Source organism: Sapajus apella, unplaced genomic scaffold, assembly GCF_009761245.1.
Source record: "Sapajus apella isolate SASKATOON/1434 unplaced genomic scaffold, GSC_monkey_1.0 scaffold195, whole genome shotgun sequence".
Classification (NCBI taxonomy): domain Eukaryota; kingdom Metazoa; phylum Chordata; class Mammalia; order Primates; family Cebidae; genus Sapajus; species Sapajus apella.
The window spans coordinates 1-23269 of record NW_022437135.1 but is presented as its reverse complement, the minus strand read 5'-3'; the positions used below and the strand labels follow the sequence as shown (position 1 = coordinate 23269).

The following is a 23269-nucleotide window of genomic DNA, read 5'->3' as shown; positions in this document are numbered from 1 at the left end:
AGCCCTTTCCAACTTGGGCCCAGCAACACAGCTCCTGTAAAGAAGGGTGTTGGGGCTATGCGCGGTGGCTCATGCCTGTAATACCAGCACTTTGGGAGGCTGAGGGGGTGTGCAGATCACGAGGTCAGGAGATCGAGACCATCCTGGCTAACATGGTGAAACTCAGTCTCTACTAAAAATACAAAAAATTATTAGCCAGGTGTAGTGGCATGTACCTGCAGTCCCAGCTGCTTGGGAGGCTGAGCAGGAGAATCGCTTGAATCCGGGAAGTGAAGGTTGCAGTGAGCCGAGATTGCACCACTGCACTGCAGCCTGGGTGACAGAGCAAGACTCCGTCTCAAAAAAAAAAAAAAAAAAAAAGGGTGTTAGCGGGATGCAGTGGCTCATGCCTGTAATCCCATCACTTTGGGAGGCTGAGGTGGGTGGATCATCTCAGGTCAGGAGTTTGAGAGCAGCCTGTCCAAGAGATGGTGAAACCCTGTCTCTACTAAAAATACAAAAATTAGCTGGGCCTGGTGGCATGTGCCTGTAGTCCCAGCTATTTGGGAGGCTGAGGTGGGGGAATTGCTTGAACCCAGGAGGCAGAGGCTGCAGAGAGCCGGGATTGTGCCACCATACTCTATCCTGGGTGATAGAGCAAGACTGCCTAAAAAAGAAGGAAAAAAAAGCTATTCTGCCACCTGCCACCAATGAGGTGATGACACCAGAATATGACATCAGCATTCACAGGCACGCCCATGGAGCGGACTTCAAGCAGCATGCCCCTTCAGCCTTGGGCACTCAAAGAGACCCAGAACTTTGCCATAAACAGATGGGGATTCCAGACGTGCTAACACTAGGCTCAAGAAAGCTGCCTGGGCCGAAGGAATAAGGAACGTTCCATACCATATCCACGTGCAGCTGTCCAGAAAGCATAACGAGGATGAAGAGTCACCAAACAAACTCTATTCTGGTTACCTGTGTGCCTATTGCCACTTTCAGAAACTGGCAGTCAGTCATTGTGGATGAGAACAAACTGTTGATTGTCAAATAAAATTATAAAACTGCAAAAATGAACAAATGAATGAATAAATAACTGTCCAAGTGGCAGCAGCGTGGGCAGCTGGCTCGTGCTAAGTGGAGGAACTTCTGTCTGAATGCTACAAAAGGGAGTTACAGATAAAAGGCCAGGGGCCCCTCAGAACCTTACAACCCTTAGGGATTAGGGGCAGGGAGAATTAAGCAAAGGTCTACATATGGAGTGTTGTAAACCTTATGCTCTCTTTCCCTGCCCTGATCTCAGAATCCTGGCAGCCAGGCCCAAACGAAAGACCTCCAGATTTCAGCATTTAGGTCACCCAATAGGCCAGGTTCACCATCAGCCTGACCTCCTATACAGTAAAGTCCAATGTTCAATAAACCTTAACTACACAGAACATTTAATTAGCTTTTAGGACTTCATTCTTAAAATATCCTCAGACAGGCCAGGCGCAGTGACTCATGCCTGTAATCCCAGCACTTTGGGAGGCTGAGGTGGGCAGATCACGAGTTCAGGAGATCAAGACCACCCTGGCTAACACAGTGAAACCCCGTTGCTACTAAAGATACAAAAAATTAGCCAAGTGTGGTGGCATGTGTCTGTAGTTCCAGCTACTTGGGAGGCTGATTCAGGAGAATCGCTTGAACCCAGGAGGCTAAGGTTGCAGTAAGCTGAGATTGCACCACTGCACTCCAGCCTGGGAGACCGAGTGAGACTCTGTCACACACACAAAAAAGAAATTCTCAGACAGCCAAGGATGTTTGGGATGGGATTTCGGTATGAAAAAACAGATCAAAACAAACAATTAAAAAATGCTCCTGGAAAAAAGGGAAACAGCAATGCAGTTAACACGGTTAAAACAAACAAGCAGTCCTTCATGAGAACCCCCTGGTTGGTTGCTATCCAAGCGGTGCTTCCTCATCATCGCCACTGCCATGCTCGGAGGTCTGTTTCTTGGGGACGTGGCTCCCAACTTTGAGGCCAATACTACCATCGACTGCATCCATTTCCAGGAACTTTCTGGGAGACTCATGGGACATTCTCTTTCCCACCCTCAGGACTTTACCCCAGTGTGCACCACAGAGCTTGGCAGAGCTGCAAAGCTGGCACCGGAATTTGCCAAGAGGAATGTCGAGCTGATTCCCCTTTCAATAGACAGTGTTGAGGAAGGCCTTGCCTGGAGCAAGGTCACCAATGCTTCCAATGGTGAAGAGCCCAGAGAAGTCACCTTTTCCTATCATCGATGATAAGAATCGGGACCTTGCCATCCTGGATCCAGCAGAGAAGGACGAAAAGGGTGTGCCTGTGACAGCTCCTGTGGTGGTGTTTGTTTTTGGTCCTGATAAGTTGCTGAAACTCTCTATCCTCTACCCAGCTACCACTGGCAGCAACTTTGATGAGATTCTCAGGGTATTCATCTCTCTCCAGTTGACAGCAGAAAAGAGGGTTGCCACCCCAGTTGACCGGAAGGATGGGGATAGTGTGATGGTCCTTCCAACCATTCCTGAAGAAGAAGCCAAAAGACTTTCTCACAAAAGGAGTCTTCATCAAAGAGCTCCCATCTGGCAAGAAATACCTCCGCTACACACCCCAGCCTTAAGTCTCTTAGAGAAGCTGGTGCTGAGAGCCAGAGATGTCAGCTGCCAATCATATTTTCCTGCAGCAGTTCCATAAAAACATCCTGGTGTCATCACAGCCACGGTTTTTAGGTTGCTATACTACTTGCTTATTAAATGAAAATGTCACTAAAAGTTTCTTGGGATTCTTTACTCTCTGCTTTCATCCGCTCTCAATTCTGTTCATACATCAGCACTCTCTACTGGTTCTCTTTGAAATATGCTCTGTATTTAAAACTCAACTATTGTTGGATCTCTGCAGGGCTTGTGATCAGTGAGGTCATATTGGTTGATGGCTGAGAAAGCTTGTTTCACTCCATCAGAGAATGACTATCAATTTTTAAAAATTGTCCTATCACATCCTCTTTTCTGTCACCCATTTTGAAGAGCTGCAGAACTTGAGGTTCAACTTCCTCTGTAAATATCCAAGTATAAAACCCAGGAACTTAGAGTAACCCAGATGCTCTTTAATATTCTGTGTTTTGATCACAGCTGAGAAAAAAGCTTTTTAATTCTGTACATTTCTAGTAGATAACTGAAATGAAGAGCAGGGGAAGAGATCTTTACATATTTTGCTATAAAAAAATTGTGAAAAGTTTCTATCAAAATGGAGACACTACAGAAAAGGCTTTCCTTGGCTTGCAAGGAGGTATAGCAGGTGTGAGCAATACTAGTGCCGTGTGCCTTTCACACAGGGTTTGCATGTATCAGTCTGCTTTCTGATGATGTGCACCATGTGAAGAGAAGAGAGAATGATTGAAAATGTTTTATTAGAGACTCTTCTTGCAGTGGGTTGCTATTTTCTGGATTTTACTTTTTAGGAACAAATAAAATCCTTTGTTAAAACTAGAAAACAAACAAACCAACCAACCAAACAAGTAAAATGATTATAGCCCCAAAGAGATATGACACTGCATCTATAAGAAGGGCGGGGCACCGCGGACAAATAAGCAGGCAGAGAATGAAAACTGAACCTTGAAACTCAATAGAAGTTCTATTGAATAAAAATTCAGTAGAAGGATTAGTCTACGAAATTGAGGACATTTCTCTGAAAGTAGAACAACAGAAATAGGAGAAAATATACGATTATTAGAAACTCAATTTAGGAAACAAAATATGATTGACTAGATTTCTAGAAGGAGATTAATGAAAAAACAGAAGGAAGAAATTATTTTTTAAAAAAGGAAAAAAAGAAAGAAAACATTCTGGAAGTGAAGGACACATATTTCCTGAGAATGTAGAGAAACTCGAACTGTTTTTCCCCTGCCCTCACATCACCACAACAATCAACAGAAGACTTCTGTGACTACATGTTGGGGGGTGGTTTCTTCCCACCACCAAGCTAGCAATCAGTTCTGCAGCAGGCACCAACTGGGTGTTCTCCAAATTAATTCTGACACTATTTACAGATAGCATCAGATCCCACAGGTTGAGTGCTCAGTCCCCAAGACTACCCACCCTCTAGACATCAGTCTTAAGTCCAGGCCTCCAGAACGTCTAAGACTAACTGGCTTCAATTTGAGGTTCTCATGCTTGTCTCCTTCAGTTCAATTAATTTTCTAGAGCTACTCAGAGAACTCGGAAACACATTTACCAGTTTATTTTAAAGATATCACAAATAATACAGAAGAAAAAAAATGCAGAGGGTGAGGTACAGGGGAAGGAGTACACAGCTTTGATGCCCTCCCCAGGTGCGCCCTCCTCCCCAGGTGCGCCCTCCTCCCCAGGTGCGCCCTCCTCCCCAGGTGCGCTCTCCTTCCTAGGTGCTCCCTCCTCCAGGAACCTCCACATGTTCCACTACCTGGAAGCTCTCTGAACCAGGTTTTTTTGAGTTTTTATGGAGGCTTCACATGAGCATGACTGATTAAACCATTGACTATTGGTGATCAACTTAACCTTCACTCCCCTCTCCCCTTCCCAGATGTGAGGGGGAAAGGAGTGGGGCTGAACATCCCAGCCTTCTAATCCTACCTTGGTCCTTCCTGTGACCAGCCCCCATCCGGAAGCCGCCTAAAGGCTGCCAGCCATCAATGAATCCTTAGTATATAAAGGATACCATTTTGGAGATTCTAAGGATTTTAGGAGTTTCTATGCCAGAAAAAGGGGTTGAAGACCAAATACATATTTCACAGTATCACACTGCTGAATTAAAAAGGGTACTAAATGGCCTGCACAAAAACAGTAACAAAGACCCCAAATTCTGAAACTGTTGTAATATCAGCAATAAAAAGAAGATGAAAACCCTGTGTGAAAGGCATATGGCACTAGTATTGCTCACACCTGCTACACCTTCTTGGAAGCCAAGAGAAGCCTTTTCTGCAGTCTCCCCATTTGATAGAAACTTTTCACAATTTTTTAATAGCAAAATATTTAAAAGTCTCTTCCCTCCTCTTCACTTCAGCTGTCTACTAAAAAGGTACAGAATTTAAAATGAGCCAGCAGAGCAGACCAAGGCCCTGAATTTTGAAACTGCTGCAATATCAGGAATAAAAAGAAGTTCCTAAAAGTTTCCAGAGAGAAAAAAAGTGTCAAAAAAACAGATAAGAAACATAGTAACACTGACTTTCTTAGCATATGTACCATTTACTAGAAGGCAATGCTTTCAAAATTCTGAGGGAAAATTATCCTTAACACAGACTTTTCATACCCAGCCACATTATCAAAAAAAAGGTACGAGGGTAGATTAGATATTTGACACGAAAAGACTTAACATGTATGTTCCTGATATACACATAGATGTACATATGTATGTAGATCAGGAACATACATGATGTGTGTGTGTGTGTGTGTGTGTGTGTGTCTATATCCATCCTCATACATATTCTTAGAAAATTACAGGAGGATATGCTCCAGCAAAATGAGGGAGTAACCCCTGAGGAAGAAGATACAACATCCAGGACATGAGAGATTTGACCATGACAGGATGTCTGTTCTCGTCTAGACACAGGTCTAGATAGCACAAACCTGGTTGGGGCTGGAGAACAGAGGGCTCTAGGAGGAAGTTCTCTGGGGAAAGAGGGGATGGAATTGACGAAATATCTGATGATTTGACAGGGAAAATGATATGACAAGTGTGATAGAAAACAACTAACTACATGAAAAATCATACAAGTAGGCCGGGCGTGGTGGCTCACGCCTGTAATCCAAGCACTTTGGAGGTCAAGGTGGGTGGATCACCTGAGGTTGGGAGTTCAAGACAAGCCTGACTAACATGGTAAAACCCCATCTTAAAAAAAAAAAAAAAAAAAAAAATTATACAAGTGAAAAATTAAAACAATTATTATCTCTGGGGCAGGAGGGGAGGGGTGTGTATCAGAAAAAATATATAATCAAAGTACATTGCTGGCCGGGTGCAGTGGCTCATGCCTGTAATCCCAGCACTTTGGGAGGCCGAGGTGGGCAGATCAGGAGTTCAAGATCAGCCTGGCCAACATGGTGAAAACCCTGTTTCTACAAAAATAAAAAATAAAAAAAAATTGGCCTGGTGTGGTGGCTCATGCTTGTAATGCCAGCACTTTGGAAGGCTGAGGTGGGTGGATCATTTGAGGTCAGGAATTCGCAATCAGCCTGGCCAACATGGTGAAGCCCTGTCTCCACTAAAAATACAAAAATTAGCTGGACATGGTGGTGCATGCCTGTAATCCCAGCTGCTTGGGAGGCTGAGGCAGGAGAATTCCTTGAGCCTGGGAAGTGGAGGTTGCAGTGAGCTAAGGTCACGCCACTGCACTCCAATGTGGGCAAAAGAGTGAGACCCTGTCTCAAAAAAATAAATGAATAAAATAAATAAATTGGCTGGGTGTCTTGGCTCACACCTGTAATCCCAGCACTTTGGGAGGCTGAGGTGGGAGTGTCACCTGAGGTCAGGAGTTCCAGGTCAGCCTGGCCAACATGGTGAAATCCCATCTCTGCTAAAAATAACAAAAATCAGCTCGGTGTCATGGTGCACACCTGTAGTCCCAGCTCCTTGGGAGGCTGAGGCAGGAGAAGCACTCGAACCTGGGAGGTTGCAGTGAGCTGAGATCATGCCACTGCACTCCAGCCTGGGCAACAGTGACTCTCCATCTCAAAAATAAGAAAAAAAAAAAAAAAAAAGCCCATAAACTAGCTGGGTGTGGTGGTGGGTACCTGTAGTCCCAGTGACTCTGGTGGCTGAGGCACAACAATTGCTTGAACTTGGGAGGTGGAGGTTGCAGTGAATCAAGATCATGCCATGGCACTCCAGCCTGGGCAACAGAACCAAGCTCTGTCTCAATCAATCAATCAATAAGAGACACCTCCAATAGGTCACTATTCTCTGCCCAGAAGATGAAGGTTAAGAGGAAGAAATGAGGCCAGGCGCGGTGGCTCACGCCTGTAATCCCAGCACTTTGGGAGGCCGAGGCGGGTGGATCACGAGGTCAAGAGATCGAGACCATCCTGGTCAACATGGTGAAACCCCGTCTCTACTAAAACTACAAAAATTAGCTGGGCATGGTGGCGCACGCCTGTAATCCCAGCTACTCGGGAGGCTGAGGCAGGAGAACTGCCTGAACCCAGGAGGCGGAGGTTGCGGTGAGCCGAGATCGCGCCATTGCACTCCAGCTTGGGTAACAAGAGCGAAACTCCATCTCAAAAAAAAAAAAAAAAAAAAAAAGAGGAAGAAATGAAAGATTCTATTCAATTCAGTGCATTCAGTGAACACCACTGAGTGCCTGAGACAGAAAGTGGGCTTTGAACTTACAAGCACAGCCTGCTCTCATTCTCAGCTTAGCACTCACTAGCTGTGCGACATTGGGCCAACCACCCAGCCTCTCAAAAGCAGGTTCGTCCTGCCAACCTTGTGAGCTGTTGTGAGCATGGGATGAAGGGATACTGGGAACCACTGGTACAGTGCCTGGCACAAAGAACACAACTTTGTGGACTTTGGAAGACTGGCATGATGAAAGTGGCTTCTGGCAAGCAGAAGATAAAGGGGTTTAACTGAGCACTTGTTCTACAACCACAAGTCAAAACCGCGAATGCTCAGGAAAAAAGACTATAATGAAACACACATCCTGTCTGTGAACTTATGTGTTAACATTCACCCTGGCCAACTCTTACGTTGCTGCTGTCTTTCCTATGGGCGTTCCTCCAGGCTGACGGTCATGGGAAACCTGCATGAAGCCTAGGCAGGGGGCAGGGCTTACCACAAGGAAATGCACAGGGAAATGCAATTATTGATGGTTTCTCCTGTATTGATTTCTGCAGGGAAATCAGTCTTTTGGGTTTTGACGTGTTAACCCCAGGCAACTGGCACCAGTGCTAAGGTGGGTCTCAGCCTGCCACTACTTTCCAAGTGTAGCTGACCGTTTTTTCCTTCATTCATGCATTCTTTTGTTCAGTCAACACATATTGATCAAGCCCCTGCATCCTGTGCATCGGCACTGAGCTAGGAACAGAACAGGTGTGCAGAAGCCGCCTTCCTGTCTGAGGATAGTCATGGAGGGCTAAGTCTAACTGGGCTTTGGACAGACACTTATATTATGGAAAGTGGCATGGGCTTACTTTGAGAAGGCTCACCCAGTCCTGCCTTTGCGGAAATGAGGGAACCCAGGCCCAGTCAGCCTGAAAGCTCAAGACTGCAGAGACAGTAAGTGCAATGTCGCATGCAAATCCAGGTCCTCCAGGGACCACCTCTGTGGCCTTCCCTCCCCTCACTATATCGCACTGCATCCACTAAAACACCAGTGAGGGAGAGAAATTTGAGGGGTGTGTTTTCTTTCTTTTCTTTTCTTTCTTTCTTTCTTTCTTCTTTTCCTTCCTTCCTTCCTCTTTCTTTTCTTTCTTTCTTTCCTCTTTCTTTCTTCTCTCTTTTTCTCTCTTTCCTTTTTTGAGACAGAGTCTCACTTTGTCGCCAGGCGCCAGGCTGGAGAGTGGTGCTATCTCTGCTGACTGCAATCTCCGCCTCCTGAGTTCAGGCAATTCTCCTGCCTCAGCCTCCCGAGTAGCTGGAACTACAGGCGGGTGCCACCACGCCCAGCTAACTTTTGTATTTTAGTAGAGACAGGGTTTCACTATGTTGGCCAGGATGGTCTCCATCTCTCGACCTCGTGATCCGCCCACCTCGGCCACCCTAAGTGCTGGGATTCCAGGCGTGAGCCACAGCGCCCGGCCCGTTTTCTTTCTTTTTAAAAGAATTAGTCAGTGGAGCCCAGAACCGTCTGTCCCTGGAGATGAGCTGTCTGTGAACCAGGTGTATGCAGAATGGTGTGAGAGGAAGGACGAGAACGAGAGACTGCAGATAAATACGAACAGTAAGCGTCGCTCTCCAGTCCTCCCCGTAGCCAGGCTGTGCTTCTGCTCCTGACTGGCAGTTGCTTCACTGTGCAGTGAAACAGCCCAGCTCCCACACCACACACAGGGGAGTCCCGTTCCCACTTCCGGCATCTTTTCTCAGCGTCAGACCCTCCGTTCTGGCCGCACACCATACCCTGTCCCACCTAAGGGCTGTGGCTCAGGCCTTTTCCATCACCTGGAATGCTCCTGTGACTCCTACAGGGCTGCCCAAATGACTTTTCCATGGACACCCCAGCTGGAAGTCATTTTTCTTTTGCCTGGAATTCTGTACACTTAGCAGTTGTGCAAGCAGCTTGGTACAGGCTGCCTTGCTATCCAGTTCCTAACTTCAAGCCTTGTTCCTCCCCTAGGGAGGTCTCTAGGGTTCCAAGTTAGGTCTCTGGACATTAGGGTCCCCATCTTTATAGTTCCAGTTCCCAGCATTGCACCCTGTACTCTGCAGGCACCTGACCAATGGCTGTCAATCCAGGCGCATGAACCCTTCATATCAGAACAGTTCCTACACAGCCTGCAGGAGGGACCAGCTGAGCAGAATTCTCCCCGCTTTGCCCATCAGTGGAAGTCACAGGACATTTCTCAACACCATTCACCTTAAAAACATCTTTTTTTTTTTTTTCCTGTGAAATAGTCACTCATCCTCCACCCTCTTTTGGTAAATCCTCCACAAAATTAGATAAGGAGAAATATCCCTTTGTTTCACATCCTCTGACTCAGATACTGAGCATTATTCCCTGGGGTCAGCGGTGGTGGCGGAGGGGAGGAAAGAGGAGAGCTTGGGGGTGCGGGGGAGTAGAGAGTATACTGTGGAGGGACACAGCGTTACGCTATTTTTTTTTTTTTTTCCTTAAATATGGTTCTGGCTCACAGAAAGGCCACTACCTGGCAGGTGGGTGGGTCACTTCCTGTGAGCGCTGCGGGGCTACATCTTGACAGCTACAAACTTGCTGTCCTCCCAACCCGCGCCCAGCGGGTTCCCAGACTCCGGTGGTGGTAGTCGGGGGTGGGAGAGGAGAGACGGGCGCCGTCTTAAGAACCATCCGCTCATACTCAGGGCTTCGCGCCCCTGGGCAGGTGGCCCTCAGCCAGCCTCAGCACAGCTCTACCCGAAACGCGTGCCCCGGCGGCTCTGCGAACCCGGGGTCCCTCTGGGGGGCGCGGCTGAGGGCGCTCACCTCCGTACGGCCGCCTTGGGCTCGCCAGGCTCCGTAGGCGGCACGAAGGGCAGGGCCTGAGGGCAGCTCCCAAGGGCGCGAAGGACCTCCCGAGGGCCGGCCGTGCCCCGCCGGGGGACGTGCAGGGCGCACGGCGTGGAGCCTGTCCAGACCCGGCCGGTCCCCTCCCGGGCCCTTCCCCACAGCGCGTTTGCGCCAGCCCTGCCCGCCCCTGCAGCCGGGCCCCGCGCCGCGGCCTCCTTCCCCGACCTCCGCGGCCCGGGCGGGGTGTCACGGGCTCCCCCAGTCCCGACGGCAGGCCTGTGGTGCCGCACGCGCCGCGCGGTCTGCTGCCTCCTCACCCCCAGTCCCCACCGCAGCTCCGACGGCCCGCCCAGGCGCCGCGGTATCCGCGCCCGAGCCTCGGAGCCCCTCTGAGCCGCCGCGCGGCCTTCCTGCCTCCCCAGCCCGGCGGTAGTCCCCATCAGCCGCGCCTCCGGCGACCCTGCCCCGCTCCCGCAGCACCCCTGCGGCGGCCGCGCCCCCCGCGGAGTCTCACAGGCTGGGAGCAGACCAGCGCCGGGTGGTCCAGGAGTCGCAGGGAGGCGCCACCTGGGGCCAGCACGCCGAAGAACAGCAGCAGCAGCCCCAGCTGGGGCCCCGGGGCGGCGGGCGGCGGGCTGCGTGCGGCCCCCATGGCCCCGGTGGCGTCGCGGAGGGCTCGGCCCGGCTGGGGGCGCAGCGAGCGATCGTTCTGGGGCTTTCCCTTCCGCGGGGAAGTTCGAGTGGGCTCCACTCAGCTCGCTTCCGGCTTCCAGCCCGGGCCCAGGGGCGGGCCGGGTCAGCGGAGGGGAGGGGCTAATGTTGGGGGCGGGGCTTAGGCTGGGGCGGGGCTTAGGCTGGGGCGGGGAGGGGAGGGCCTTAGGCTGAGGGGGGCGGGGCTTAGGCTGGGCGGGGCCTCCCCGGTTCGCCCCTGCGCCCCTCCTCCCAGCGCCCCTCCGCGGCCCTCCCCACCCGCGAGCCCCCGGTGCGCTCCTCCCGCTGCTCCCCGGCCTGGCCCGTCCCGCCCCCAGGTGAGCCCGCGCCAGGATAGCTTCAACTCCCGCCAAAGCCTTGCCCGCCCTCGCACGCACCCTCCGCCCTGGCACGCACCCTCCGCCCTGGCCGGGCGGCGGGCAAACCCGATTTTAACCCTCCGCCCCGATTCTCTTGACTCTTGGACCCGTTCAGAGTTCATGTTTCTTTCCTGGGTCACTGGACGTCAAATCCCAACTTGGGATTCCAGGAAGTCCATTTTCTTACTCCCTGTCCTTTTATTTTTATTATTAATTTTGAGACAGAGTTTCACTCTTGTTGCCCAGGCTGGAGTGCAGTGGCGCGATCTCGGCTCCCTGCAGCCTCCGCCTCCCGGGTTTAAGCTATTCTCTCTCCCGCCTCAGCCTCCCGAGCAGCTGGGGCTACGGGCACGTGCCACCAGGCCCGGTTAATTTTTGTGTTTTTAGTAGAGATAGGGTTTCGCCGTCTTGGTCTCGAACTTCCGACCTCAGGTCATCTGGCCTCCTCGTCCTCCCAAAGTGCTGGGATTACAGGCGTGAGCCGCAGCGCCCGGCATTAGCTTTTATTTTGTTTTATTATTTTAGACAGTGTCTCGCTCTGTCTTCCAGGTGGGGTGCAACCACAGCTCACTGCAGCCCAGGCCTCCCGGGTTGAATTGATCCTCCTGCCTCTGTTTCCTGAGTAGCTGGAACCGCGGGCCCCGTCCCATTTTATCGTCCCCACCCCTTTGCCTGGTTCTGCTCGCTGTGCTTTGATGGCTTTCCTTTCTCTTTCTCAGGACAAGGACAGACAGCTCTGGGCTGCAGGGAGGAGAGGACAGCAGTCACTTCCAGCCTCCTGGCTCTGCTCCGGGACACTGAGTTCCTGGAGGGCAGGCGCCCACCTGGTCTGTGCGACTCTGTCCCAGCCGCAGCTAAGAATGGTAATTCCCCAGAGGCGGACTCCACGGCCGCTGACACTGTCGCCAGCGAAGTACACGTCTCTCGAGTCTCCTCCTTAGCACGCGTGCTGCCTGCGGCCTCTCCCCTCCAGACCCTCAAGGGCCATTTCAAGCTGGCCCACGCTTCCCCATCCTCGGTTCCCGCCTCCAGCCTATCCCCCCGAGGTCATCCACGCGCTGTTGCCCACTCGCCTCTCTTCCCTTCCTCCCAAGCCCACCAGCATCTGCTTCTCCTTGCCTGTCAGGTGCGCTTCTGCCTGGTCTTGACACGCGCGGAGTCTGCACTCCGTGGCTTTTCCCTGTATTCTCCACTGGCCTCGAGAGGAGGCCCACATCTGGGGCGGCGGATTTTCTGGCTGTCGGAAGCACCCGCTAACCCCCAGCGACATCTCTATGAGCCCCGCCCGCAGACACGACCCAGCTGAATGAAGCCTGAAGCTCAGGGGCCTTCAAAATATCGTTGCTTGCCTGTTTCTAAAACAATTTTGGAAAACTGCATCCTGTCATACATTTTTAAGATGACTTCTAAAATTCTTTATCCTAAGTCTAGATGTAGAGGATGTCATTGTTATGTAAAAATTGGTGGTTGTCCTAGGCAGCTTCTCAGATGGCTCCTAGGATCCCACCTCCTGGGAGTCACGACCTTCTGAATCCGCATCCCGGAGTGTGGGCTGGACCCAGAGGCTCCGTTCGCTGACAAACATGGGGAAGTGTGCCCAGCTGGCTGGAAGCCTGGCAGTAATACCATCAAGCCTGATGTCCAAAAGAGCAAAGAATATTCCTCCAAACAGAAGTGAGCGGGCTGTTTATGCCAGGCTTGCAGTGGGCAGCCATGAGAACAAAATCTCTTTTGTATTTTTTTCCCCGTGAGTAAAACACGAGACTTCAGATTAAAAAAAAAAAAAAAAAGAATGTGAATAGAAGAAGACAAAAATGATGGGATGTCACTTACAAGATTAAGTTACAAAAAGATCCTGAGTCTGTCTTGCCCAGCCCCTCCCACTGAGCTCCTAGCTCTTAGGGAAGCCATGCTGTGAGCCACCCTGGGTGGGGCCCAAGTGGCCGAGAATGAGACAGGCCTCTGTCCTCTGCAAGACACTGAGAACCTCATCCATCATTGCAATTATTGGTATACAATTGATCAAAATAATGTAAATATAGTACATGTTAATGAGTAATTATTAAACATGAACTGTTATTTGAAATCCATTTTCTTCCTAATTAGTTCCTGTCTCTGTGAACAAATATTGCTTATTCATAGAACAAAACAACATTCAGTATTTTAAAAATATTTTACGATTATTTTTCTTTTTTAAAAAAAAACGTTAGAAATGATCTCACTCTGTTTCCCAGGCTGGTCTTGATTTCCTGGGCTCAAGCCGTGCTCCTGCCTCAGCTTCCCAGAGCACTAGGATTACAAGCCTGAGTTATCACCCCAGCCTACAAATATTTTAGATGTAAGCCTTTAAAAATTGCTTACATAAATAATTATTATATTTGTTTCATCAATTCTTTGAACCCCTTTTCAGTCATATGCCAAAGGTCATATAACCATCTTTATTTTTTTTTTTTTTTTTTTTAAAAAAAAAGGATCTCACTAAGTAGCCCAGGGTGGACTCAAATTCCAGGGCTCAAGAGGTCCTCTCATCTCAGCCTCTCAAGAAGCTGGGATTACAGGTATGCACCACTGTGCCCAGCCATATATATATATATGTTTTCTTTGTTTTTGAGATGGAGTCATGCTCTGTTGCCCAGGATGGAGTGAAGTGGCATGATTTTGGCTCACCGCAATCTCCCCTTCCTGGTTCAAGCAATTTTCTTGTCTCAGCCTCCCAAGTAGCTGGAACTACAGGTGTGCGCCACCAGGTCCAGCCAGGTAATTTTTTTTTTTTTTTTTTTGAGACAGAGTCTCCCTATGTTACCAGGCTGGAGTGCAGTGGTGCAATCTCGGCTCACTGCAACCTTCGCCTCCCAGGTTCAGGCAATTCTCCTGCCTCAGCCTTCCGAGTAGCTGGAACTACAGGCACGTGCCACCAGACCCAGCTAATTTTTTGTATTTTTTAGTAGAGATGGGGTTTCACCATGTTGGCCTGGATGGTCTCGAACCCCTGACCTCGTGATCTACCAACCTTGGCCTCCCAAAGTGCTGGGATTATAGGCGTGAGCCACCGCTCCCGGCCCCAGCCAAATATTTTTAATGATTTGGCCACTGACAACTTTATTGGGTCCTCCTTCAGTTTTAGTAAGGCAATATTTGGAGCCTACCTCACTTGCAAAAAAGAAATGTGTATCTTACCTATCTATCTATCTATCTCTATATATCGATATGTATATATAGCTAACCTGTGATCAGAATCCTATTAGATCATGGTATTTGGAACTGTTGCTATGTTTAGTGGGCTTTTTTTTTTTTTTGAGATGGAGTCTTGTTCTGTTGCCCAGCCTGGAGTGCAATGGCCTGATCTCTCACTGCAACCTCTGCGTCTGGAGTTCAAGCAATTCTCCTGCCTCCTCAGTCTCCCAAGTAGCTGGGATTACAGGTGTGAGTCACTGTGCCCAGCCCCCAGGGGCTTTTATACACATTGTAAAATGTGTCCCCCAGATTTCACATGTTAGAAACTTAATATCCAGGACTGATGAGAGGTCTACCTTTCTTCTGAAAATGGGAGAAAGAAAAACAAGGACATGTATGAAACATAAGCATGGGGAAAGAGAGGAGCCTCCACCCATAACTGACACCTTGACAGCCGGTACCTGTCCTGGCAGGCAAGTGTCTGGAAGAGGTCAGAGGGATGTTGAGATCCTGGAGGTCCATTCCCTTCAAATGTATTCCCTTCAAGCCAGGGCGAGCAAGTTTTTTCTGGAAAGTGTCAGATAGTAAATATTTCAGACTTTGCCAAAGCTATTCAACTCTGACCTTGTAGTAGTCATCAACAATATGTGAACAAAGAAGTGTGTCTGAGTTCTAATAAAGCTTTATTTATGGATGCTTACATTTAAATTTCTTTCTTTCTTTCTTTTTTTTTTTTGGAGACAGTGTTGCTCTGTCACCAGGTGCCAGGCTGGAGTGCAGTGGTGTGATCTTGGCTCACTGCAGCCTCCACCTCCCGGGTTCAAGCAATTCTCCTGCCTCAGCCTCCTGAGTAGCTGGGATTACAGGCATGTGTGACCACGCCCAGCTAATTTTTTTGTATTTTTTAATAGAGACAAGTTTTCACCATGTAGGCCATGATGGCCTTGATCTCTTGACCTCATGATCTGCCCACCTCGGCCTCCCAAAGTGCTGGGATTACAGGCGTGAGCTACTGCACACAGCCTTAAATTTCATACAATTTTCATTTGTCCCAACATATTATTTCCCTTTTGATTTTTTTCCCCAGATCATTTGAAACTGTAAAACTAACTTAGCTCTCTGGAGGCTACAAAAACAGACAGGACAGACTTGGGCCATAGGCCCTAGTTTACTGATCTGTGCCCTAAACTTTCCAAGGCATGCCTCTTGGAGAGTCTTAATGTAACCTCAGGGTAATATGTACTCTCATTTGAAATTGCTATTCTGGTTCTGAACTCTGCTTACATATTAGAATCCCATGAGGTGCTTTTTGCAATACCAGTGTACAGCCACACCCTTCCACGCTGATTCAGTTGGTCTGCAGTGGGGTCTGAGCATAAGTATTCTGAAAGTTTCCCAGGTACATCGAATGTGCAGCCTGACCTTGGACCACTGTTCTAATTGCCATAAGCTCTGCAGCCCTCTCCGGGCACAACACTGCTTTGTGCTGTAGTTACCATATCTCATCCAAAGGCATCATCACTGAAAGATAAAGCTTGATTTTAGGAATTTTAAAATGTAGAAAATGGGTGTCTTCAACTGGATAAATACAGTGTTTTTTAAATTTAATTTTTAAAACATATATATATATATACACATTTATATATGTATATATATATGTATTTTAAGACGAGGTTTCTACATGTTAGTCAGGCTAGTCTTGAACTCCCAACCTCAGGTGATCCACCTGCCTCGGCCTCCCAAAGTGCTGGGATTACAGGCGTGAGCCACCATGCCCGGCCGAAATACAGTTTTGCCCTATCTGTAAGACTGGTCCTCTGTGATGGCAAGGACCCCGGCTTCGTCACTCCTACATTGCTCTCACCTGCGGTGCTTGGCTGGGCATGAGGTGTTCTGTGGATACTTGCCAAGTGCATGTCAACATCAGGCTGCTTTGTTTACTGTATGTTCTCTGGATTCTTAATTTTCCCCTGACAGGGCCTCATCGTGAGGACAGAGTAGGTATCCAAAAACCATTTTTTTCAGTCACTGACTTATTATACAAGGAGCAATAGATTGATGTCAGGAATCAGAGTTAAGGATTGGTGAACCTGGTGATGTCTTTGGCTATGGGAAACGGGAAATGGCCATGGAGTCCATTCCAGGACAGTGAGAGAGGGGACAGAATATCCTTTGCCATGAGGAAGATGGGTTAGGAGCTAGTATCTTCTTGAGTGGCCTTTGTGTTTCCATTCCCTGAAACCATGGGGTTTATTTGACTTTTCCTCAGTGTCCTCTGCCTTATTGCTGGGTAAGAGGCCGTGCGGGGCAGAGTCAGGCCATTCCCGCTGAAGCCCCCTTAGACCAAGCAGCCTTCCCACTACCAGACATTGACCATTCAGCCTTGAACGTTCAGCACTAGACGTTCAAGCAGACCAGATCGGAAGAGCTGTTCAGCTGACCCACAGGATGAAGAGAAACTAAAACAGAAAACTTAAGCCACCGAGTTTAAGGGTGTTTTCTTATGCAGCAAAAGCAAACTGATAATACAAACTGAAATCCTTCTGATGTCATAGACCTCTTCAGGCCTGCATTTTTTCCTTGAAAACCATCTGATAACAAAGGTCACTTTCTTTTATTATTATTTATTTATTTATTTTTTTAAAGACGAGGTTTCACCATGTTGGTCAGTCTGGTGTTGAACTCCCGACCTCAGGTGATCCGCCCGCCTTGGCCTCCAAAGTGCTTGGATTACAGACATGAGCCACCACGCCCGGCCAACACCACAGGTCACTTTCACAACATTTGCACTCCTGATTTGAGTTGGTGAGGTCACAAGTCCTCTATCTAGGTTGTATTAATAACTAATCACTCTGCTCCTTGAATGGATTCCACACTTTGAAAATGTTTTACTGTCTGTCTTATATCATCTCTCATTCTCAAGTCATATGTAGTGCTCTCCCTCATGGTCAACGGACCAATAACTTTTATAACTATAATTTTTGATATTTTTAAACAAATAAACACATGTATCTAACAATTTCTTGGTATAATAAAATGCCAATCCAATCCAATTAATATTAACACTAAGGTGATAACAGAGAGAATAACACAATTACCACTAATACATACTGCACGTCCTTCTTTTTATGAGTCGAAATGCTCTTCTAGTATGCTTTACGGTTTTTTTTTGTTCTGGAATACCACTCTACAGCCATGATTTCTCTCAGATTTGTTTCTGTGAAATAGAATGAGAGACAGGTATTTCCTTTTCTTTCTTTCTCTTTTTTTTGAGACAGAGTCTTGCTCTGTCGCCCAGGCTGGAGTGCAGTGGCGCCATCTCGGCTCACTGCAACATCTGCCTCCTGGGTTCAAGTGATTCTCTGCTCAGCCTCCTGGGTAGCCAGGATTACAGGTGCATGCCACCACGCCTGGCTAATTTGTGCATTTTTAGTTGAGACAGGTTTCACCATGTTGTCCAGGCTAGTCTTACAAACTCCTGACCTCAGGTGATACGCCCACCTTGGCCTCCCAAAGTGCTGGGATTACAGGCATGAGCCATCGCAACTGGCCCAGTATTTCCTTTTCATTGTTCAGATGATAACACCTCCTGTGGAAGATCCCTTAGGCTTGCTGTTGTCTTCTGAGTCCATCCCAGATGCTCTGAAAGCATCTTGCTTTCTGAGAATAGATGTTATAGGCACCAAGGTATAGCTACTTTGCATCAGGCTTGGTTCTCTTAGCGATGTGTTAGAGACCCCGTTGAGGGTTCTAGGGGCACATGTCAAATTGTTCCATGTGAGTCTAAAATGGGTGATCCTGCTGTGGGCTATTTTTAGTAATGGTGCTAGAAAAGTTATGCTTTTAAAAAGTGAATAGTTCGCAATGGTGTTTCCAATGTAATTCTCATTTAGCCAGTCCTTAGTTGTTTTTCAAAATAAAAACATGGGCTGGGTGTGGTGGCTGACGCCTGTAATCCCAGCAGTTTAGAAGGCTGAGACGAGAGGATCACTTGACCCCAGGAGTTTAAGACCAGCCTGGGCAACATGGTAAAACCTCATTTCTACAAAAAATGAGCCAGGCACGGTGGTGCGTCCTATAGCCCAAGCTACTCAGGATGCTGAGGTGGGAGGATTGCTTGAGCCTGGGAGGTTGGGGCTACAGTGAGTTGACAACACACCACTGCACTCCAGCCTGGGCGACAGAATGAGGCATTGTCTTTAAAACAAAACAAGGCCAGGCGGTGGCTCATACCTGTAATCCCAGCACTTTGGGAGGCTGAGGTGGGCGGATCACGAGGTCAAGAGATAGAGACCATCCTGGCCGACATGGTGAAACCCCGCATCTACTAAAAATACAAAAATTAGCCAGGGGTGGTGGCACGCGCCTGTGGTCCCAGCTACTCAGGACACTGAGGTGGAAGAATCACTTGAACCCATAAGGCAGAAGCTGCAGTTAGCTGAGATTGCGCTACTGCACTCCAGCCTGGTGACAGAGCAAGACTCCATCTCAAAAAACAAACAAACAAACAAATAAAACAAAACAAAACAAAATAAAAATCTTATGAACAGGCCAGGTGCGGTGGCTCATGCCTGTAATCCCAGCACTTTGGGAGACCGAGTGGGTGGATCATCTGAGGTCAGGAGTTCAAAGACCAGCATGGCCAACATGGTGAAACCCCATCTCTACTAAAGATATGAAAATTAGCCAGGCGTGGTGGTGGACGCCTGTAGTCCCAGCTACTCGGGAGGCTGAGGCTGGAGAATCACTTGAACCCTGGAGGCGGAGGTTGCAGTGAGCCGAGATCGCGTCGTTGCACTCCAGCCTGAGGAACAAGAGCAAAACTCCATCTCAAAAAACAAACAAACAAACAAACAAAAACCTTATGAACAACATATCTATTAAAGTCAACACAACATTCCCCACTAAATGTACCAGAAGTGAGGGTTCCAAGTTGCTAAATATGTCAGTTACATTTTATGGGGATTGAAAGATGGACACCTCTCATCTGACGGGAGAATGCCTCCAAACTGTACAAGTGATCAGGTTTGATTTCTAAGGGGCAAATAGATGTCTAGAGTTTTCTTGCCTAGATCACTTGTCTTAGAGCACAGGACTTTCCAGAAGCCTGATTTTCAGAATGTGGCTGAGAGATGTCAGCGCCATTTTTCTCAGAGGTGAGTTCTTAGCGGAGATAGAAATTGTTCCTTTTCTTTTATTTTTTTTCAGAGACAGGGTCTCGCTATGTTGCTCAGGCTGGAGTGCAGTGGCTGTTCACAGGTGCGATCCCACTACTGATCAGCACGGGAGTTTTGACCTGCTCCGTTTCCAACCTGGGCCAGTTCACCCCTCCTTAGGTAACCTGGTGGTCCCCCGCTCCCGGGAGGTCACCATATTGATGCTGAACTTAGTGCGGACACCCGATCAGCATAGCGCACTGCAGCCCAGAACTCCGGGACTCAAGAGATCCTCCAGCCTCAGCCTCCCGAGTAGCTGGGACTACAGGCACACGCCACCGAGCCCGGCAAAATTGTTCCTTTTCTATTTTTATTTCTAAGAGGATTTAGAGTTAGAGCCAGAGAGAGCTATTTAAAGAAAAGGATGGGGAGCGAGTCCAAGGAATGTTAAACTGAAGTTCATAGACAAAATCTAGGAAGTTTGTAAACACTTGGAAATCATTTGAAAATCGTTTATTTGAGTGTGCTTTTTCTCTGGAAAAGAGTTCATAAATCTTATCAACTTTTTGGAAGAGTTTTGGCATTGACAAAACTAACCCTAACCACCACCACCACGCAGCCAAGCCACAACACTGAGGCCCTGATAGAGAAATTATGTGACTGAGGCTATCCAGGTAGTTAGTGGCAGAGCCCAGGGTAAAGACAGCCAGGCGGTGTGCTTGGTAAAGAAGTTAGAAGTTTTTAGCTCTCAGGCTAGGGCTGTTCCTGTTACATGAAGCCAGAGTGAGAATAATTACATGCAGGAATAGCAATTAAATTTACATACATATATATATATATTTTGAGACAGAATCGTGTTCTGTCACCCAGAGCGGAGTGCAGTGGAGTAATCTCAGATCACTGCAACCTCCGCCTCCTGGGTTCAAGTGATTCTCCTGCCTCAACTTCCCCAGCAGCTGGGATTGCAGGCACCCACCACCACAGCCAGCTAATTTTTGTATTTTTAGTAGAGATAGGGTTTCACCATGTTGACCAGGCTGGTCATGAACTCCTGACCTCGTGATCCACCCACTTCAGTCTCCCAAAGTGCTGGGATTACAGGCATGAGCCACCACACCTGGCCTAAATTTATATATTTTTAAAAGGATACATTGGTCAGGCATGGTGACTCATGCCTCTAATTCCAGCACTTTGGGAGGCTGAGGTGGACAGCTCACTGAGATCAGGAGTTCAAGACCAGCCAGGCCAACATGGCAAAAGCCTGTCTGTACTGAAAATACAGAAATTAGCCAGGCTTGATGGTGGGTGCCTGTAATCCCAGCTACTCGGCAGGCTGACGCAGGAGAATCTCTTGAACCCAGGAGAGGTTGCAGTGAGCCGAGATTGTGCCACTATTCTCCAGCCTGGGCAACAGAGTGAGACTCCATCTCAAAACAAAACAAAACAAAACAAAAAAAAGAAAAAAAAAAAAAAGAAAAAGTACATTGAGATTTGAAGAAAAAGAAAAGAGGGCTGTAGGTGACGGACTAGAAATAATGTTGGGAGAAATAATGTGAGATGAGTCCATAGAATGAGAGGCTGAGAATTTTCATTCCTATTTACGGGAGGAAGATAGAATGAGGTGGTGAGGGGTACAGAACGATGAGAAAGTCCTTGCCAATCACATGGCTAGAGACTAATGATCACTGAGAAGGAAGTAACATATACAAGCAGATGCAGAGTATTTCTCAATCAAAATTTCACTAGGGTGCTGCGGAAGTAAGCTGGCTTTACGTCCCCAGCGGAAAACCAGAAAGAAACACACGGCCCTGAGATCCTCACCAGCCTTGTCCCGGAACTCAAATATGAGGATTAGACAGTCCCTGGAGTCACAGATGAAAAAACTTCAGAAGATGTAAAGTAACACTCAATAAAGAAATTTTTTTTTTTTTTTTTTTTTTTTCCAGATGGAGTCGGTCTGTTGCCGGGCTGGAGTGCGGTGGTGCGATCTCAGCTCACTGCAACCTCTGCCTCCCGGGTTCAAGCAATTCTTTTGCCCCAGCCTCTTGAGTAGCTGGGAGTACAGGTGCCCACCACCACGCCTGGCTAACTTTTGTATTTTTAGTAGAGACGGGGTTTCACCATCTTGGCCAGGATGGTCTCCTTATCTCTTGACCTCGTGATCCACTCTCCTTGGCCTCCCAAAGCGCTGGGTTTACAGGTGGAAGCCACCGCGCCCGGCCAAGTGTTTTCTTTTCTTTCTTTTTTTTTTTTTTTTCTCCAGACGGGGTCGTCTCGCTCTGTCGCCCAGGCTGCAGTGCAATGGCTCATTGCAACCTATGCTTCCCTGGTTCATGCGATTCTCCTGCCTCAGCCTCCTGAGTAGTTGAGATTACAAGTGCACGCCACCACACCTGGGTACTTTTCGTATTTTTAGTAGAGAGGGGGTTTCACCATGTTGGCCAGGCTGGTCTCAAACTCTTGATCTCAAGTGAGCCACCCACTGAAGCCTCCCAAAGTGCTGGGATTACAGGTGTGAGCCGCCGCTCCCGGTTGAGACTCAGACTTCTATCTCCATGATCCCCCTCCCTCAAATCCGCCCCACTTAAGCTGCAGAAAACTCCCTGACTCATGCATTCTGCACTGGAAAAATGAGATCGAGATGGCCAACCAGCTTCTCCACCATCGCGGGTTCACTGAAAGGAGACCTGTCCCTGACTCAACCCACAGAAAGCATCTAATGTGCCTGAAAGTAGAAATTATATCCCAGAGGACAGCCAGAGGCAGAGGGGAAGGCAGGATCGTCTCCAGCCCTGGACCCTCTGCTCTAACTTGGCTGAAGCAGACACTGGATCAGCGTGGCTGTTCAGAAGCAGCACGTGGTAGGTTTGTTTCAGAGGTCCCCTGCGCACACCTCCTAACCATCCTTCCCACACTGCTGAATGTCCCCTTTGAGACCTCGTCCCAATGGGTGGCACTCAACTGCTTTCTACGCCAAGGCAAACCTGGCTTATGCCGCCATCTAGTGTCACAAAGGAGGCGGTGACTTAGCTGGAAAAAAAGAAAAAAAAAAATCAACAGGTAAATTAAAAATAAAAACTCTGGCTGGAGACCGCGCCATTGCACTCCAGCCTGGGTAACTAGCGAAACTGCGTCTCAAAAAAAAAAACGAAAAAAAAAAAACACCAGATAACAAAATCCTCGCGTGCGGCGGCCGCGGACCGCCCGGCGTCCGGCCGGACGGAGAGCCCTGGTCCGGGGCGCTGGGGCGGCGATCGGCTGCGCCCCGAAGCGGCGGTGACCCCTGGGGCTGTGAGCCCGGCGTGCCCCGTCGGAGCCTCCCGCGCCGCCTGGGCACCCGGCATGCGGGCGGCTGACTAGGGCTCGTGGGAGCGCGTCCGCCGGCTGGCAGCGCAGGGCGAGCGGGCGCCTTCCCCCGGGACCTGCAGCCTGAGAGCAGTGCGTGGACGCGGCGGGCCCGGCGATCGGCCCCGTGCCAGGGCGCCCCGGTCAGAGCCGATGGCGACTGCAGCCAGCCGGTGCTCCTGCGGGAAGAGGGGTCGCGGCTCCAGGAGGAAGTTCACCTTCTCCGGCAGATGAAGGAGATGTTGGCAAAGACCTGGAGGAGTCACAGGGCGGCCAGTCCTCCGAGGTCCTCTCGGCCACCGAGCTCAGGGTGCAGCTGGCCCAGAAGGAGCAGGAGCTAGCCAGAGCCAAAGAAGCCTCGCAGGCTGGGCAGTCCCAG

At 48.9% G+C, this 23269-nt stretch overlaps 1 protein-coding gene and 1 pseudogene across 1 annotated transcript in view; one reads left to right on the top strand and one right to left on the bottom strand.

The window, feature by feature from the left end:
* The window catches only part of IL17RA (interleukin 17 receptor A), a 30497-nt gene extending 19558 nt beyond the window's left edge, over positions 1–10939 (bottom strand). Inside the window, exon 1 of the mRNA XM_032269604.1 lies at positions 10660–10939. Coding sequence (XP_032125495.1) covers positions 10660–10797 — 138 coding nt within the window. The 5' untranslated portion in view covers positions 10798–10939. The remainder of the gene's footprint in view (positions 1–10659) is intronic.
* Positions 1954–2762, top strand: LOC116543767 (annotated as a pseudogene).
* Positions 10940–23269: the final 12330 nt, after the last annotated feature.